The sequence below is a fragment of the Oxyura jamaicensis genome, chromosome 9, assembly GCF_011077185.1.
Source record: "Oxyura jamaicensis isolate SHBP4307 breed ruddy duck chromosome 9, BPBGC_Ojam_1.0, whole genome shotgun sequence".
Lineage (NCBI taxonomy): Eukaryota > Metazoa > Chordata > Aves > Anseriformes > Anatidae > Oxyura > Oxyura jamaicensis.
The window spans coordinates 16,048,723-16,066,508 of NC_048901.1; the positions used below are offsets into that span (position 1 = coordinate 16,048,723).

The following is a 17,786-nucleotide window of genomic DNA, read 5'->3' on the forward strand; positions in this document are numbered from 1 at the left end:
CCCCCCCCCCCCCGCCCTGCCCGGGCGGCGGCTCCGCGCCGAGCGCCGCCCCCGGCCGCTGCCGCCGCCGTGCCGCGGGGCGCCCACCACGTGCGGCCCCGAGCGCCGCGCGGTGCCCCCTGGGAGCCGGAGTCCGCTGGGGGACTACAACTCCCGGCGTGCCTCGGGAAGGTGGGGGGGGGGGCGGCTGCGCGGGGTGGGGGTGCAGCCGGGCCCGGCGCGCTGGCGGCCGGCCAATGAGAGGGCGCGGAGAGTGGCGCGCGCTTTTGAAAGGCGGGAGGGCGCGTGGCGGCGCGCGGGGCCCCCTGCTGGCGGGACTTCGGGGGCCGCGGGTGGCGCCGTGCCGCGGACAAACAGGCTGGGCGCGCCTTTAATTAGAGGCGCCGGCAATTAGCTGAAGAACTCCCGGTGCGCGGGCTCCGGTCGTGCGGAGGGTGCAGGGCACGTGTGTGTTTGTTTTTTTCCCCCTTATCTGGGGGCAAAGGGTGGCGTTGTGGGCTCCCTGCGGTGCTGGTGTTAGCGCGGGCTTCGTGCCGTGACGTCCCGGTGGGCATTAAGCTGGGAACGTCTTCAGCGGCCCAGAAAAGGTCAGGGCTGGAGATGAGTCCAGCTGGAGTGCCCAGGAATGAGGTGTTCCTTGACCAGCACCGCTTACTGTTGGTAAACGGCTCCTTTACAAGAGATTCATCGGTCACAGCGAGACGTGGAAACTCTGACTGCTCGATGCGCTCAGTGTTTAACTTTGGAAATGTTTGGTCGCTCTCGTGCTGGAGTGCCTGATGCGAGGTAACAGCTGCAGAACGCAGCGGCGTGGTGGGGCGTGAGAGGTGAAGTGGCTGCGATTGGCCCCTGGGTGGTCGGGGAGCAGAGATCGGTAGCAGGGCAAGAACTGATGGAGATGGCCAGTTACTCGTGTGTGGTGGAAGCAGGAAGGAGCCTGTTTGTGTTGTGCCCCAGCCCTGTAGGATGCTGATTTGATGGGGTGAGGTTTGATCAACAGGTGTGGTAACCCCGGAGCTGGCTTCAGAAGCAGCACCTGGCCCTGGCACGCAGTGCTGGGGCAGGGCAGCCGGGGCACCTCTGCCAGCAGTGTCTCTGCGTGCCCCTCCGGTCTGTCCCCACGCCCAGGCAAACAACGCAGTGGTCTAAAACCCCTGCACCACTTAACCTCGGTGGTTTGAGCCCTCCCAAAACAGAGCAGCAGCCGCATTCACAGCTCATGCCGGGTGGTGTGTTCCCACGAGGAAGTGACAGCGGCTCAGCAGGAGTGAAAGTGCCCGCAGCGAGCGAGGCAGCCGCAAAGGGCAGGCGGGAGGGGGCGAGGCCGCTAGCTGCCACTGCTGCAGCGAAGCAGGGAGCTGCCAGCAACTTGAAACACCTCGTGGTGGCTGCTGAAGCCAGCCGTGTGGCTGTTCTGGCCCTGGGGAAGGGCCTCTCTGCTTCCCTTGGCTGGGGTAGTGCTTGTGCTGAAGGATCTTCCTCCAGCTGACGGAGGAACAGAAGGGGAGGAGGATGCAAGCAGAGATGCCAGTGTTAAATCCAAGTGTTCTTTATGCGGGAACATAAAGTTGGATCCTCTCAGCCTGTTTGCCGAGCGACTTGGCATGACATTTTGACAGTGATCAATAGCAAAAAAAAAACACAGGCTCTTGCTCTGCTCGTGGTGGAGGCTTGAACCAAAAGTAGCCAGGCACGGCTCCGGAGGGATATAAAAATAGGCTGCTTCCCCCACCCCATCCTGTTACGCGTAACGCTGCGAGATGGATCCCGGAGTCTCCTCGCTGCCGCTACGAGGAAGGCCAGGCATGTAATGCGCGCCGTATGATTTTCCCCAGGCAGGGCAGAGACCGCAGTCTCTGCTAATGAGTCCCTGGGATTTGTTCCTGCTGTGAAAGTACTGAGCACGGCCGTGGACGTCTGCAGCCCTGGGGCAGCGGAGCCCGTGCGTTGGACGGGGCTGACGGCTCGCCGTGGCATTGCAGGAGCTTGCGTGGACTGTGCTAAGATGGGCAATCAGCCAGCGCTGCCGCTGCTCAGCATATGCAGGCAGCCAGCTCCGTGTGCTCGGGAGCTCGGAGGTGAAACAGAGCAGCCTCTTCTTTAGATAGCTGCGCCCTGGCAAGGCGAACTCGGATCGAAATTCGCCCCCACGCTCTCGCCTTCCCCAGGAGGAGCCAGAATGTGGCAACCAAATCCCAGGGCGAATCGGTGCGAAGAGGAGCGAGCTCCCGCGTGCTCCCGGACTGTTTTTCTCACCTGATCTGCGCCTTCTCTGACCCAGGCGTCTGGACTGTGGGTGACTCTTCTGCTTTTCTGCTCCTTCCAGGATCTAAAAGAGAAGAAGGAAGTTGTTGAAGAAACAGAAAATGGCAGGGATGCACCGGCCAACGGCAACGCTGTGAGTATGGCTGGGTCTGCAGGGAGAGGCAGCCCTCACCCCAACGGCTTTTTTATTTTTCCTTCCCTCTCTTGCTTTTGCTGCAAGCTTGTCCCCAGCCCTGCTTGAGAGGGATCCCCTAGAAATGGCACTGCTGTGCTGTGAGGAGCCACCGAGGGGTTTCAGGCTGAACAGAAGCTCCTGAGTCTGTATCAGTTGCTATGTGTGCAGAAAGCAAGGTCTGGGCTTGGATGTCTCGGTCCTTTCCCTAGAAGCCATGCTGGTTTGTATCCAGTGCAGCCTTCTTTCTAGGCACTGGAGAAAGGGGGGGCAAAAAAAGAAGTGTATTCAGTGTTACGACCAGTTGAATGGGGAAACATGTTGTGTATGAGCAAACCGGTTGGGTTTCTATTTTTAACGTGCTTGGGGGAATTCACTCGGCTGCATTTTAATGTGTCACAAGAGCCTCTGCAGTCTTTGTCTTGGCCTCCGAGCTGCAGCCCCGAGTTACTATAGACCTGATCCTTCATGCCTGGGCCGTCTGCGTTGTGTGGAGGCAGGCAGGAAGCGAGACGCACGCCTGGGGCTCCAGCGGGCTGGTGCTTTAGGAAGGAAAGGTGGGGACATGCGCTTCTGCTGAACATCTCTTCCCCCTTCTCCCTTCCCCAGTGCATTTTTTTAAGTGATGTTTTGTCTTGCCAAGGAGAACGAGGAAAATGGAGAGCAGGAGGCTGACAACGAAGTAGACGAAGAGGAAGAGGAAGGTGGCGAGGAAGAGGACGAGGAGGAAGAGGGTGATGGTAACTTTCCTTGTTCCCCCTGCCCCCGTCCCATCCCACGGCTGCATCCTGGCTGCCAGACCCCCAGGGAGCTGCGGGCACCGTCTCCCCCTCTCGGCAGTCTGGTGCAGTCCTTCCCCACTCGCCTGAGCCGCCAGCGCCGGGGAGTGAAGTCAGCCTTGAATCCCTTCCAGCAGGTTGAGGGCAGATTCCTTCCTCCCTCCTCTGGCCAGACGGCACCGTGCCGCCGCGCTGAATAAGCGCCTTAGCTGTTCCGTGCGAGTAGTAAAACCTGCCCTTGACTCCTGTGATCACCACGGCTGCCACAAACACGAGTGGGACGGGATGCAGCCAGCCTGGCGTGCCTGTGCCTTGCCCTGGGGCACGGAGACAGTTTCACCATCCTGCCGTGCTGGGAGAGCGTGCGGAGGGGCTGATGCTGTCCCCCCATACCCCCCCATGCAGCCTGGATGCTGTGTGCAAGCAGCCGAGGAACCAGCAGCTTAACTTCCTCATCCTCCCACGGAGCTTTGACCCTTCCTGATCCAGTGTCCTGGGTTTCCCTGCCCTCCCCCGATTTGGGGTTTTGGTGGCCGTGAGCAGCAATCCAGCAGTGACTTCCCGAACCACTTCTCACACTCCCCACTTATTTTTTCCCTTCCTGAAGATCCCCTTGGATGAACAGCGTTGTTTTTCATCCCCCATTAAGGCTGGAAGGAAACTGTTCTTGTTACACTGGAATGAACTTGAGGCCCTTGATGAGCTGTTACTAGGTTAATCCCCTGTGAATTTTCGGTTAAGTGCTGACCTACTAACCTGGTGGGTAGTTCTGCGGGAGAGCACCAGGGCAGATGGGGTTGGAAATCAAACGAACATCAAGCCAGCACCTCTTTGGGCAGAACATGCGTGGGGAAACCTGCCTCCATCAGGGTGGTGCTGTGCTCCTGGCTTCTGGCTGTCCTCTGTGCCCTTTGGGGACAGTTTTGCCAGAGGAGCTGGGCAAGGTGGCCCTGTTTATCCCCAGGGTCTTTACCCCTGAGGTCAGATCAGCATGGTCCTGATCCCATCTACCTGAAATTCCCCTTCTGGATGGAAGAAGGGAAGGGCAATCCTCCCCTCCCCAGGCAGGGAGGGGGATGCGGGTGCCACACGCGCATGTGTGCGGGGTGGAAGTGTTGCCTGGATACTGCTGCGAGGAGCCCGGGGAGCTGCGGTCCCGCAGTGCCAGCCCCGCTCTTCCCAGCTGGCAGAGCACAGGCACAGCTTGGCAAGTTCCCCGGCGGTGCTGGGAGCCTGCACCTCGCTGGGATCCTGTGCAGGATCTGTCCCTGCTGCCCCCGGGTGATCCAAGCCCCACAACTGCAAATCCAACGGCAGCAAGCGCAGCTTGCATCAGCTTTTCCCCACCGCTTGTGGGCAAACTCCATCCCCGAGTCAGCCAGCAGAGGGGAGCTCGAGGGTATTTTTCCCCACCCTCCTTCCTCCCCGTCCCATCTCATTATTTGCTTTGCTTAAAGCAGCTCAAAGAACTAAAAATGCCCCCGATCAGCTTGGTGCTGTCACCTGACGCGCTGGCCGGCCGGGTGCATGTGATGGCCGGCGGGGCGCTGAGCCGCCCGGTGCTGCGAGCTAATCCGGGCCCTTCCCGCGGCGTGGGGCTCGGCGGGGCCGAGCATATGCCAGGAGAGGGGAAAGGAGGATGGGCTGACCTTAATCCCCCTCTGCCCGTCTGTGCGTGGCTCGTGTGGCGGCTTAAAGCCAGCTTCACCGGCCTGAACGCTGGAAGTTTTTGTAGGGTCTCCCGTTACGCAAGGCTCTCCGGTGGTTTTTCTTCCTCGGGGGCCTCTGGTCTTGCCCCTAACCCCTCAGTAATTCCCCAAAACTGGCCAAATGTGATAAACTCTCGTTCTGATCCACTGGCCTACTTGAGCTCAAAGTGGGTCAAAGCCCAGAGCTCTCGGCTCATCCTCCTGAGCTGTAAGATAAGTTGGTGGCGTTTGTTTGCCGTTCTGATAATTAGAAAGTGTTCTGACTCAGAACTAATACGTTCTGGCTCTCTTAACTCATTAAAGATGGACTAATAGCTGCAAAGGGAAGCAGAAGTAATCTGGAGCGGTTAGGCGGAGCAGCCGCTAGAAAGAGGTTTCCTTTTTATTTTTCTATGCGCTGTGATCTCGGCGCTCGGGGAAGGTGTGGATTTTTTTTAATGCTCCTGCTGCCCGTGGTGTGAGCACGGCGTGAGCCTGGCCCCGTGCAGCAAATCCCAACTTCCCCACTGCTGGTGGGTCAGATCAGCTGCGGGTTGCCCTCCAACACCCCGTCCCCTTGCGTGCCCCCTGCCCTGGGAAGGCAGCTGAGGAGAGGGGGAGCTGGGCTGAGCCAGGATTAAACCCCGAGGAGGGCTGCATGGAGCTGTAACCACGAGGGGGGCTCACGTTCCTCCCCGTCTCTCCCATGCAGGCGAGGAGGAGGACGGCGATGAAGACGACGAAGCTGAGGGAGCCACAGGCAAACGGGCAGCTGAGGACGACGAGGTAGGCAGAGCAGCCCCTCTGAGCCCCTTCTGAGTGGGTTTTGGGGCCGCGTCAGCGGGGTCAGAGACACCAGGCTGGGCTCCGGGACCCCGACCCTGCCCGTGTGCTTCCTGCTGTGTGCCCCTGGGGGATGCGGCCCGGCTCCACGTACACACCCGGTTAGCCGGCAGTTTGCTCCAGCTGCTCGGAGCTTTGCTCGTCCTGGGTTTGGGGCCCCAGCGCGGTGGTGGGACAGGGCAGGGGGGCTCCAGCCCCCGAGCCAGCTGCGGGAAGTTATCTGCTGTGGGGCACGCTTCTGTTCTGCCTTGTCCCTGCAGCACCAGAGGGACCCGAAGTGACTGTGCCCCCCCCAGGTGCTGTCCCCTCCCCTAACGGCTTTCCTCTCCCCTCAGGACGACGACGTCGATCCCAAGAAGCAGAAAACCGACGAAGATGACTAGGCAGCAAATTATTATTATTTTTTTTTTAAATAAGGAGGAAAACAAACCAACAAAAAAGGCCAGCGCGTCCTCTTCACCCTTGGGACCCCCCTCCCTCCTTCCTCCCCCAGCCCGCCCGTCGCAACCACCCCTCACACACAGCCCTTCCTCCCCAAATCCGCCGTGGTCATCCTCACCAAGTAGAGTGAACCCCCGTCCCTGCCCCCCCGGCGCGGCGCTGCCACTCACCGAGCATACAGAAACGATTCGCCCGTTAGCGGGGAGAAAAACCCCCCTTCCCTTCCCCCCGACCCCCCACAGACCCCCTTCCCCCCAAGCACCAAAACTTCAAGGCCCTGCTTTCTTTCTTAAAAGTACTTTAAAGGAGAATTTGTTTGTATTTTTTATTTACATTTTATATTTTTGTACATATTGTTAGGAGGTCCGCCATTTTTAAGTGATCTCGGATTGACCAAAAGGGGGGCTTTGAAGTGTATATCTCTTGTTACCTATCTCTGACTTTACTTGTGGTGTGACCAGGCCCAAACCATTATCTCAAAGGAGAATAAAACAAAACCTTGTAAAAAAAAAAAAAAAAAAAATAAAAAAATGCAAAAAAAAAAAAAATTACAATCTTATTCTGAGCATTCCAGTAACTTTTTTTGTGTATGTACTTTAGCTGTACCATAGATCGTGGTTTGTATGAGGTGGCAAGGCCAAAGATAAAAAGGTTTTTCTTTTTTTTCTGTCTATGAAGTTGCTGTTTATTTTTATTTTTTTCTTTTTTTGGCCTGTTTGATGTATGTGTGAAACAATGTTGTCCAACAATAAACCGGAATTTTATTTTGCTGAGTTGTCCTAACAAGGCTGCCTCCCAACTGCTGCTTTTTGTTTTAGTTTTGATTTGTTTTACTTTTTTTTATTGCTTTCTGTACTTCTTCTTTCTGTCCTTTGTTTCTTTTGGTTTTTGAGTTGGGCTGGGAAGAGTTTGAGAGAGGATAGAGGGGTGTGAAGTGGTGGGGGCTGTGGTTGGGGCTGTGATGTCCCTGGGGGCTGTGATGTCCCCATGCTGCTTTCAGGGCAGGAAGGGCAGTGGGATTTCAGAGCTGTGGAAACTGGGGAGGGGGGAAAATACTGCAGACTACTTCTTGCAGTGCCTTCAGGTGGGCGTCCAGCTGTGCAGGGCTGTGTGCCAATGCCTCCCTGTGCCAGGGAGCAGCTCCTGGGGGCAGCTTAACTCTTGGTGGAGGAGGCTGTGGGAGGTGCTGGGGCTCTGTCTGTCTGCTTAAGCACACCCCAAGCTCCGGCCAGCCCTCTTGCTTGGCTCCTGACCTTCCAACTAACCTCTCCTTGCTTCTCCAGGGGTGTGGAGCTGAGGGCAGCCTGGCCAGGCGTGCAGGGAGCATTCACAAAGCCCACTGGGTGCCTGTACTGAATCCTTACCCGCCTGCGGCTTGCTTGAGCATCCCATTCCTATTCCCTGGCTGACCTGATGTGTGCCAAAACCTCTGTTTCCTTTTCCACCACTTTTAATCGTGGGGATCAGCGTTGAGATACTGGGGTTGGTTTCTGTTACTTAGGGAGCTGGAGTGCATTTAATGCACAGGCTGCAGCTCTGCCTGGTGCTGGGAGCAGGCAGGTCACTTACTCTGTATTTACACCAGTGGCAAATCAGCTCAGAATCTTGCCCCTTGTCCTTAATTATCCGGCTAATCGTGCTACTGGCTGATAGCTTATCAGATTTACTGCCTTGATTCTCAGCCTGCATCCAGTTGCGCTTGTCACCTGGCCAGGTGATGGGGCGCTCGCGGTGGTGCCGGAGGCCAGCGATGGCTGCGGTCAGGGGCTGCCACCATGTCCCATGAGGGCTGTGGCAGTGTAGGGCTGGCAGCTGCCTCGCCGGGTGCTGATTGTTACTGAGCCGCGCTCGTGGCCCTGCCTTGGTGCACGCACGGCGCTGGACACCCCCGCCGTGCGATCGGAGCCGGTGCCTGCAGATTTGCAAGGCAAATTATTCAAATAACGCCGGCAGCAGCAGGAGCTGCTGAGGGCAGGCTCCACGTCACCAGGGTGCTGCGATCCTGCACGTGTGCCCGGCGCGGTCCTGCTGCCTTCCCTGGGGGGCTGGGAACAGCCATGGCTCCGGGCGGGCATCGGTGCCCTGGTGCTCCGGTGGCAAGGATGGGTGGGACGGGGGCAGTCCCCAGCTTGTGGCTCCAGGTCCTCCGTCCTCCATCATCCGTCCTCCTGTCATCCATCCTCCATTCTCCGTCCTCCATCATCCGTCCTCCATTCTCTGTCCTCTGTCCTCCACCATTCGTCCTCCATTTTCCATTCTCCGTCCTCCATCATCCGCCCTCCATCATCCACCCTCCGTACTCCGTCCTCCGTCCCTTGCCCCCAGCACCAGCTCTGGGTCCAGGCCCTGGGCAGCCCCGTTTCTCCCCCCAGCACCCCCCTGCCATCGCGGCCATGGCTCTGGCAGCCCCCCTCGTGTCCTCGTCCCCGTGTCCCCGTCCCCAGGAGGGCAGCGGCTGCCCCAGCTCTGGGCTGAGACCGGGCACAGCTCAGTGCATGGACCCCCCGCCCGCAGCCAATCCCCTCGCAGCAACACCGCCTGGCAGCCAATCGCCTGCCGCCACCTGTCCTTCCCTTTGCTCCCCCCTCCCCCCGCCACAATCCCTCCACCAATCACAGCCAAGCAGCACCCAGGCCTGGCCAATCGCAGGCCGCTGCTGGGGGCCCCCAGCCAACAGCGCGCTGCCACCTGGCTGAGCCTCCCGTGGCAGCAGGCTGACCAATCGCAGGGCGGGGGGCTGCTCCGAGCCAATCCCGTGCCACCATCTGTCAGCGGTGCCGACCAATCAGGGGCAGCCACGTCCCACCGAGGGCTATAAAGGGTGGGGGGCTCCAAGGTGCCCTCAGTGGTGGGGCTGCCCTGTGGGTGTCTGGGTGGGGTCTGCGGGTCCTGGGGAGGACGTGAGGTGATGCGAGGCCGGGAGGGGGCTCTCGGCCTCTCCTGGCCCAAATCCGAAGCACCGAAGGGATGAGGCACTCGGAGGCCCCTTGGGATGGGGATTCCCCGTCCCACTCGGCTGGAGGAGGCTCGTGTGGGTCGCGCTGGCTGAAGGTGCCTCTGAAGATGTCTTGGGAAAGGTCTCTGTGATGAGCCGGCCTCCACCCCGGAGCGTCCCTCTGGGCCACCTCCCCTGCTTATGGCGCTCAGAAGAAGCGTGTCCTCGTGGGGATGCCTCTCCTGGGCCACCGTGGACCGGTGACCAGAAGCTGTGTGACCAGAGGTGAAGAAGCCACCACGCGCCTCGGGCAGGACAGGTGTGGGGCCAGCCCCTCACTTGGGCCTCCACCGGTCACACACGCGCCATGTGGTAGCAGCCGGGCCTGCGATCCCGCTGGTCCTGGAGGCCGCTGAAGGGAACTTCAGAGGCTGCTCCGTGGTGCCCACCGCTGAAGGCAACCATTAGGAACGTCAGGAGGGCTTCAGGTTGCCTCGGACCAACCTCTGAGGGCTCTGGGCCTCGCCACACATACGGGTGGCCGCCTTGACCATGGACTCTGCTGTGGCTCGGCCTCAGCTGGAGCAGCAGCGTCCTACTGCGGTTGGGTGGATGGAGAGCAACTTCCAGGCGGTCAGCCTGATGCCACGTGCCGGTGGAACCGTGACAGCCACAAGCAGCAGAACCACAGGGCTGAGCCCAAAGCCTGTGGGCAGCTGGATGGGGTCTGCACCAGTAGATCCATCTCCAGACCCAACCTCCTGCCCATCGTAGGTTAGGACCCGTTTAATCCGCTCAAGCCTGGCGTGCGCCCAGCAGTAGCTTTCATTCAGCCTCATTCAAACCTTTCTAGCCTCCTCGTGTTGCATCTTGACAAAGCTCGGTGAAATCTGGAGCGCCCTGCGGGGTCGGTGGAGAACCTGCCTGCGGGGAGCGCAGGGCTTGGGCTCCTCTCTAGACGTGGGCCGGGGTTACCGGTGCAGCCTGCGTCTGCGATGAGCAGATTACTGGCATCTACTTCAGTCTGACAAGTGAGACTGCCCTCCAGGCACGGCTCCTCAAGATCACACAACCAGAAGGAATTTTGAGGTGTTGCTGTTGAAAATAAACACGCCGAGCTGTCGCTCTGGCAGAGCGATCACCACCTGGCCTGGGGCGTGAGGTGTCCCTGGGGAGGAGCAGCCCCTTTTGGAAGGGGGCTGAGGAAGTGTGGGGCCAGTGGCTGGTCCTGGCCCGTCCCAATTAGCCACGAAGTGCCTCGTAATGGCTTACAGGTGCTTGTGTGTTTGCCCCCAGGGCTGCCTGGTGCTGGGGGAAGAGCCCAGCCCATGCTGAAGGGCAGGTGTAGAGGATTTGGTTCCTGTCCCATCCCCAGCTGCTGCGTGCCCCATGGCCCCTGAGCCGTGGTAGCCGTGGTCCTGGACCCTGAGGAGGCCCAGCTGGACGCGGTGCCCTGCCGCCAGCCCTCCCTGTGCCGACTGCTCCCTGCCTGAGCTGAGCTCATCCTCCCGAGGGCAGAGGTAGGGCTCTGGGGACCCTGTCCCCAAGGAGGACAACCCACAGCGAGTCAGCCACCCTGCCCTAGTCAGGGCCAAGGGCCCCTGGAGAGCCAAGCCCTGCTCCCAGCCCTGCATCCCCCTTATCTCTGCTTATTCCCCAGGAGGGGGGACAGTCCCCGTGCCAAGGCCGCCGTGCTTGTCCCACATGTGCCCTCTGGGCTGGCTCTGGGCTCTGCTCGTACCCAGCCCAGCTCAAGGGCTGTTCCCCCCCGGGGCAGATCCCACCCTGGGTGACCCGGGGACCTACCTGCCACGGGCGGCCGTCCTTCTGCTGGCTCTCCCGGGGTCCCCAAGCCGCTGTGACACCCCGAGACGGCGTCCGAGGGCTCGGCAGGCAGCGCCGAGCGGGCGTTGTGCAGTCCGGGGAAATATTGCTGTATTGCAGCACCATCTAGTGCCGCTGCCTGGGGAAGCCAGACACCACGGCGCTCCCACGGGAGGCACCGCAGCACCGTGGGGACGGGCCGCGCTGGACGGTGTCCCCAGGGCAGTGCCACCGAGGTCTTCCCGCTGGCACCGTGGGAAGCCTGGGACGCGGAGGGCTCTGCCCTGGGACAGGCAGGGAGCTTGGTGTGGCCATGTCCTGCTTTCGATAGCCCCGGAGCTGTGGGGTTTTCCCGCCTAAGTCCCGCACCAGGCATCCCTTGGGACCCCGTGGTATGTCTGCCAGCCCGGATCGGGCAGAATGATTCCCCCGGTGCCCCTGCTCCGTGCTGGGGAGTTCACCGCGTGGATGCAGTGAAGCCTCCGGGGTGCAGGGCATTTCCAGCGCCTGGGTGAAACCTTGCTCCTTGTCCCCAGCCCATCCGTGCTCGGCTCGTTGTCTCCCCCAGGCACCTGCCAAGCTCCCACCCCAGGGTGCTGGGAGAGCAGCGGTGCCTCGGCCCCTGCCCCTTCCCCGCAGAAGTCAGAGGCTGCCCTGGCTGTGATGGGCCTGGCCATGCAGAGGGGCAAGGCGGGTGCTGAGCCCCACTGGGGATCACAGCCAGGTCCCACAGCACTGGCATGGTGGCAGATGGGGCTTCTCTAGGGCAGAAATTGGGCACCTTGGGCTGAAAGCACGGCCTTTGGCCACCTGCCTGTCTTCAGAAACAGATAGGAACTGCACCAAGTCACTTGGCAGCCCCACCTCCAAGTGGTCTGACGCCTCGCTGGGCTCTGCCCACGGGCTGCCCAGCAGCCAGGGAGCGGGATCATCCCCCTGAGAGGGGACAGAGGGACCCGAACCTTCCCAGCCTGCATGTGCTGCCCGTGTCGGCCTGCTCCCGTGGAAGGTAAGAGTAGCAGCTCAGGCACCGAGCATAATGTGGCCCTGGGCTGTTTGTGCACCTTTTGTTGGCGGGTAACCCGGTGAATCAGACAATTAGCCACGTTAGGGAGGCTCTGCTCACCCGCCCGAGCGCTGTCGGGGCACCTCGCCAACCCGAGCCTGCGCCTGGCTCTGCTGGAGCTCAGGGAGCTGAGAGCCCCGGGGGGCAGCAGAGGATCCAGCCCCATGCCCCCACCACCACATGTGGGGGTTAGGGTTTAGGTTCCCCCCTTTGCTGCAAGCCTGAGGCCCGTCGATGGCTGCTTTTACTTGCCCAAAGCCATGCCCGTGCCTCTGGGAGCCTCCCTGGGTGGCTGGCAACGGGGTGGGCGTGATGGCCCCCCAAAACCGAGCGGAGAGCTCCCTTAGGGCCGAGGCCTGTTGCACGTCACCCCCTGCCCGTGCTGACGTGGGGGGCCGGCCGGTGGGTGGGGGGCCGCCTCCCCAGCACGTTCCCTGCCCCGCGGGGCTCGCAGAAACAAATGCCTCGTGCGTGCCGGCGGCTGGAAGGCGCTCGCCTCCTCCGCGGGAGCCACGGCAGCCAAACCACGCCGTGCTGCCAGCAGTGAGCCGAGGGAAGCAGCCGCTGCCGGCAGGGAGTAACCACACGGACGGTTCCCGCTCCCCGTCGGGTGGTGCCTGGAGGCAGCGGGTGCGAGGAGCTGGGCACTGGGAAGGGCCCTGCGTGGTGAGGGGCCTGGTCTGGCTGGGTCCTGATCCCCCTGAGCTGTCCCCATGGAGCCGTCCCCACTTCCAGGTGCAGGCTGCGGGGAGCATCCCTGCCCCAAAGGTGCCAGTTCCAGGTGGGAACTTTTTATTTTTTTTTATTTTTTTATTTTGTAAATGAAAGGAGGAATCGCTGTGTTAATTCCACGGGTCGTGGCAGCGGTGACAAGCGTACCCCAGACCTCCCGGGTCCTCTGCCCAAAGGACTCCATTCAGTGCTGCTTTGGGCAGAGGCCGCAGTCCTAGGGCTGCCAGCAGCACCGGCCCCTCTGATGGCATCGTCTCCAGATCAGGGAGGACAAGGAGGGGACACCGGAGCCTCCCGTGACAGAGCAGCTCCCAGCGTGGCCCCAGGTGGTGGCCAACAACTCCTCCAGAAGCTCCCCAGCCCGTGGGGCCGTCCACGTCCCGCACAGCCCCGTGTGCTCAGCTCTGGCCCCTTCCAGCCCCACTGGTTCCTTCGCTGTGAATTTGCTGCCCTGGGGGCTGCGGCACCTCGCGCTGGGAGGCGCTGGGAGATGCTGGGGCGAACTGGGAGAGCCAGGGCCGGGGGCAGCGGCGGCTGCGGGCTGCTTCCAGCGGAGCCACCGGGGGGCGGCCGTGCGCCAGGGCTGCGAGCCGAGGCTCGGAGGTACCCAACCTGTTGGTTACATCATGGTTTTGGGTACCAAGACACTTTTTTTTTAAAAAAAGTATGTTTTTAACTCCCTCCCCCAGACAGCCAGCGGCTGAATGCGAGTCCTAAATGTGCCGTGAATCCCCCTGCGACTCCCCGAGAAGCTCAAGCCCGGCAGTCAGGCTGACCAAGGTGTCGTGTGATCACAAAGCTACCTGCGAGGTTTGAGAGCAGAGGCTGGAGACAAACTCTTCCAAGATTTCTGCTTGCTAGAATGAATAATGGGACAACGAGGGAGAGGAGCAGTATGTTTTGTGAAGTCTGGAGTAGCAAAAGTGCCTCCACCTGTCATTAAAGTCCTGCACGCAGGGGGGTGTTGGAGTCAGCAGCTGCAGCCACAGATGTGCTTTGGGGAGCAGAGCCCAGCGCAGGACCGACACAGGCATACTCGGGACCATGGATCTTCCGGAGGTCTGAGCGCCCCCAGGTACGTGGAAAGACAAAGTGTGCAGTGCTGCTCAAGAAACCCGGGGCTGTGCAAATGGGACAAACCGCCTCGAGGGGCTACCGGACAGAAATGAGACCAGGGAGAAACTCTGCCCATGGTCACAGCAGTCAGGAAACCTCTCCTGAGTGTTCAGCTGTGGGAAACGCAATTTAACAAGGCCACAGGGGCTGGGGAAGAAGCAGGGGTGTGGAAAGCCCTGTTCTGCTGCTGGCTGCAGAGGGAAGAGTTTGTGTGTGCTGTGAGGCACTTCTGTAATAGAAAAAAAATGCACAGACCCAACATTTCTTCCCTTCTTTGGACGGTAGGAATGTTTTAATTGAGAAATTTGTTTTAATTACATTAGGTGATATCACAGTCTATTTTACAAGGTTGGGATAAGAGGAAGTGTGGACCAGTTACACAGAAATCCAGTGAAAGGATAAAAACCTACAACATGAGAAAATGAAAAGGATAACTTAACCCCCCCCCCAGAACGAAACGCGTTGAGAGTAGGGTGTGAGTAGAAATGGGAGGTTATACCAGGATCCAGAGAAGTACAAAGGATAAAACTAACATAATTTACAGTATTGGTTCTGCATGACCATCGTTTGCCCATTTTCAGAGACAGCCTCTATTCCCCACTGCACCGCTGAGCAGATGGTCCCGTCTCTGAGGGTTTGGTCTGGTCTTGTCAGAGAAGAAAGCAAAATAACGATGGGCAAAGGTCACAACCCACGTTGAGCTGGTCCCCAGGGTCACTGCCTACAGGAGTGTCTTCCACTGGATAGTCAGGAGGTTCTGCACCAAGAACTGTATGGAGGAAAACTAAAACAGCTCCAAAAAGCCCCATCTCAAACGTAGAAAAGTCTCACTCTGGAAGTGCTTACGAGAAGGTCGTCGTCATAGAATTTGGTTTCTATAATAACATTACCGCTGTGGAAGGAAAAGGGGAGAAAAAGAGGTATTAGAAGAGCACGGGATCAGTAAAAACCAGCTGCCCCTTTCAATACTATCACAAACCCAGGCTGACATCTGGCTCCCCGCATCCCTAGCTTTAGTTTAGAGCCCCGTGCAGTGAGTGCCGTGTCCTGATCCCGCGGCCATCAGGGTGAAGGATTTCTCCACCACATTCCCACCCGGAGCAGTTTCCCCCATCCCTACGCTGCCATCCCCTTTCTGGGCTCAGTAGCATGCCGGCTGCATTTCCCTCAGGAAGTGCTTTAATACAAACGTACCGGCGTATTTTATGCAAGCTGCAATGGAAATGCAGATTTGGGTGTGACAAAAAGCTCTGGTGAGTCAACTTGCTGGCTTTGAGATTCAGACAAAGGTGAGAAATTGTTCTTTGGGTCACAAAACCCCCTGGGATTTCTTTGGGCTAGGGATTCTCCTCAAGAATGACTTTAAGAAGGCTCCAATAGGAGAGACACTGCCCACTGCAAGTGGACTGACTCCAGGGAAGGAGCGGGACAGCAGAAAATCCTCAGCGTCATTTGAGACCTGGACTCCAACGACTCCCAGTCCAGAAAAATGACCTGATTTCCTGAGACGGTCAGTACCAACTGCCAGATGTCTTTTCTTTACTCTGGTTCCTGAACTGGGAGCCAAGGATGTGTGACACCTACAAGATCCTTGAGCAGCTTGTGTCAGGGAGCACGTGCCTACCACCAGTACTTTCTTCCGAGCCCGCTATCTCTTTGAAACGTGCTGTGAGTAGAAATCAGTGACAGCGTTTCCCATCCCAGTGCTTTCTCTACACCACTGGCTTTCCTCCAGATGGAACAAGAGGGAAAACGCTGGAGAAGGAGGTCTTCCAGAGGACACGGTGACCTTGTGGTGAGACTAGCTGCTCTCTGTCTGCCTCGTGTTGGCACAGGGATTCCCGTCCCCTTCTGTCTCTGCTGGCAACATGCTCCTTGCGTGCGTGCCAGCACCCATCTAGCACCGCATCAGCCACAGCAGGGAGGGTGGCCTTTTGTCCGTGATTACAGCTTCCCAGGGGCTTCCGTCAAGGAGCTTTTTCCTTCATCTCACTTTTCCTTCATCTCACTTTTCCCTCACCTCACCAAAGCTCGTGCCTTGCTGTTCCCAGCCAGAGCAGTGCCCAGCACGCGTTATTCTGACCCAAGGCCTAGAGGAACGCTCCAAAGTCAACGTGCAAACTGCGGCCAGGACTAGGTGTTTATGAGAGGAGTGTGTGAATCCCGTTATGGATTACTGTAAAATGACTGTTTCCTACCTGTTAAGGGTATTTTATCCTCAGATGCAACTCCACATGGCTAAATGCATAGTTTATACTCAAACGTAAGGACACAAAGCTTGACAAAATGGTACAGTGATGGAACAAACAGTTGAGGAGCTCCCATGGGTGATATACTGCCTGAAAAACCCCCACCTTGGACAAGATTCAGTCATCAATAGCTGGACTTGAAAGTGGTCCAGACATCGATTTTTGTTTGCCCATTTGGATGCAAGGGGCACTCAGTTGCAAAGCATTTTTAAATCCTTTCACAGATCACTTTTTAAAAAAATAAAGCAGCTCTAATAAAGGATCAGTTCCAGTCTCTCCAAACTTTTATTGCTATATTAATGCAAATTGGACCTATGGGAAAGCAGGTAATGAGGTTGGCTTCGCCCCTTTTATCTCTCAGAAGCTAGTAGCAGTGAGGGTGACTCAGAGTTGGTAGCAGCTCCCTCTCTTCATTCCCACTGTGGCCCCCAAGGAAATGTCATGCACTGCTTTTCCTTTGCCTGCTCTCAGATTCCGTAAGCCCAAGGCACTCACGTTAAAACGTTAGCTGGCATCATCTGTGATTCAGGTGCTGCCTCTATCAAGGACTGCCAAGTGTTTGTGGAGTTAGGAATCACAAAACCAAATTCAAAGAACCATTCTGCAAAGTAAAAAGATTCAGAGGCATTTGAAAGAAGAAACAAAATAATCCACAAATGGTCCCTTTGCTTTTCACCCGACAGGCTGGGGAACTCCCTAAACTGGCTTACTGTGCTGCCAACCCTTTACATTTACATTGCTTTGTAAATTTTCATTTTACATTACAACTTAAAATGCACTGAACCCTGCCCTCCTCTTAATGCAGATACTCCCTTTCTGTGTTAGCTGATGGAAACGATAAACTCATGCCACTTCCTTAGCATTCAATGGAAACTCCATCTCACCTCACTGGGAACAGGGAAATCACGTTCCCCCTCTTGCAGACATCCTGCGGATCCAGTTCAGACGAAGCGTCCAACTGGTTGCCCCAAAGACGAGGAGCTCAATGTTTATCTGCCCCTCCTTCCCCCAGATTAGGAGTAATACCGCAGCCAGGGAGATGAGACGTGCTGCGTGGAGCCACGCAGGCAACACCTGGTGGCACGGCTGCGACCAGAGCAAACCAGAGGCTCTTTTAGTCCAGCCTCCAGCCTGGCAGAGGCCAGCACAAGGTGCTTCCGAGGAAGATGCGTGAACCCCCGCGATGTGTGACACTGAAATAACCCGTTTCCTAGCCTCAGGCAGCCTGCGGTGGATTTATGCCCTGAGGCATGATTACCCAGATTTTTTGCTTACATAACAAAGTGTTAATACACTTATGAAATGCTATCCCTAATGCTGCGGCCCATTAGTCCTGACAAGATGAGTGCTTCAGCGCCACTCTGAAAAATTAAAATGACTGCGTTCAACCCGTTTTAGTTCCTTTAATCCCCGCCACGCTGGGGTTCGCTCCCTGCGCTGCAGCAGGGCCGCACGCCGAGCAGATGCCTACCTTCTAGACACTGCCCTTTGAAATAAACTTTCTGTTCCAGTCGGAATTTTTCCATTTGTTCTGCTGAGGAAAAGTTTAACTCCCGAGACACTGCTTTGCATTTCAGGATTTTTTTAGGAACTCGAGCTGTCAAACAGATAAACAAGCGTTATTTGGACACAATAAAACAAAGCCAGCTGCTTCAGGTGCTATTAGAGAACACTTT

The 17,786-nt window shown here is 58.0% G+C and overlaps 2 protein-coding genes across 2 annotated transcripts in view; one reads left to right on the top strand and one right to left on the bottom strand.

Moving 5' to 3' along the window:
• PTMA (prothymosin alpha) overlaps window positions 1-6,974 on the top strand; it is an 8,331-nt gene extending 1,357 nt beyond the window's left edge. Inside the window, exons 2-5 of the mRNA XM_035334653.1 lie at window positions 2,327-2,398; window positions 3,084-3,177; window positions 5,617-5,690; window positions 6,083-6,974. Of these exons, the coding sequence (XP_035190544.1) occupies window positions 2,327-2,398; window positions 3,084-3,177; window positions 5,617-5,690; window positions 6,083-6,130 (288 nt within the window). The 3' untranslated portion in view covers window positions 6,131-6,974. The remainder of the gene's footprint in view (window positions 1-2,326; window positions 2,399-3,083; window positions 3,178-5,616; window positions 5,691-6,082) is intronic.
• A 7,148-nt stretch (window positions 6,975-14,122) lies between these two features.
• The window catches only part of PDE6D (phosphodiesterase 6D), a 36,898-nt gene continuing 33,234 nt past the window's right edge, over window positions 14,123-17,786 (bottom strand). Inside the window, exons 3-5 of the mRNA XM_035334651.1 lie at window positions 17,582-17,707; window positions 16,606-16,711; window positions 14,123-14,753 (exon numbers count right to left, since the gene is read on the bottom strand). Coding sequence (XP_035190542.1) covers window positions 14,672-14,753; window positions 16,606-16,711; window positions 17,582-17,707 — 314 coding nt within the window. The 3' untranslated portion in view covers window positions 14,123-14,671. The remainder of the gene's footprint in view (window positions 14,754-16,605; window positions 16,712-17,581; window positions 17,708-17,786) is intronic.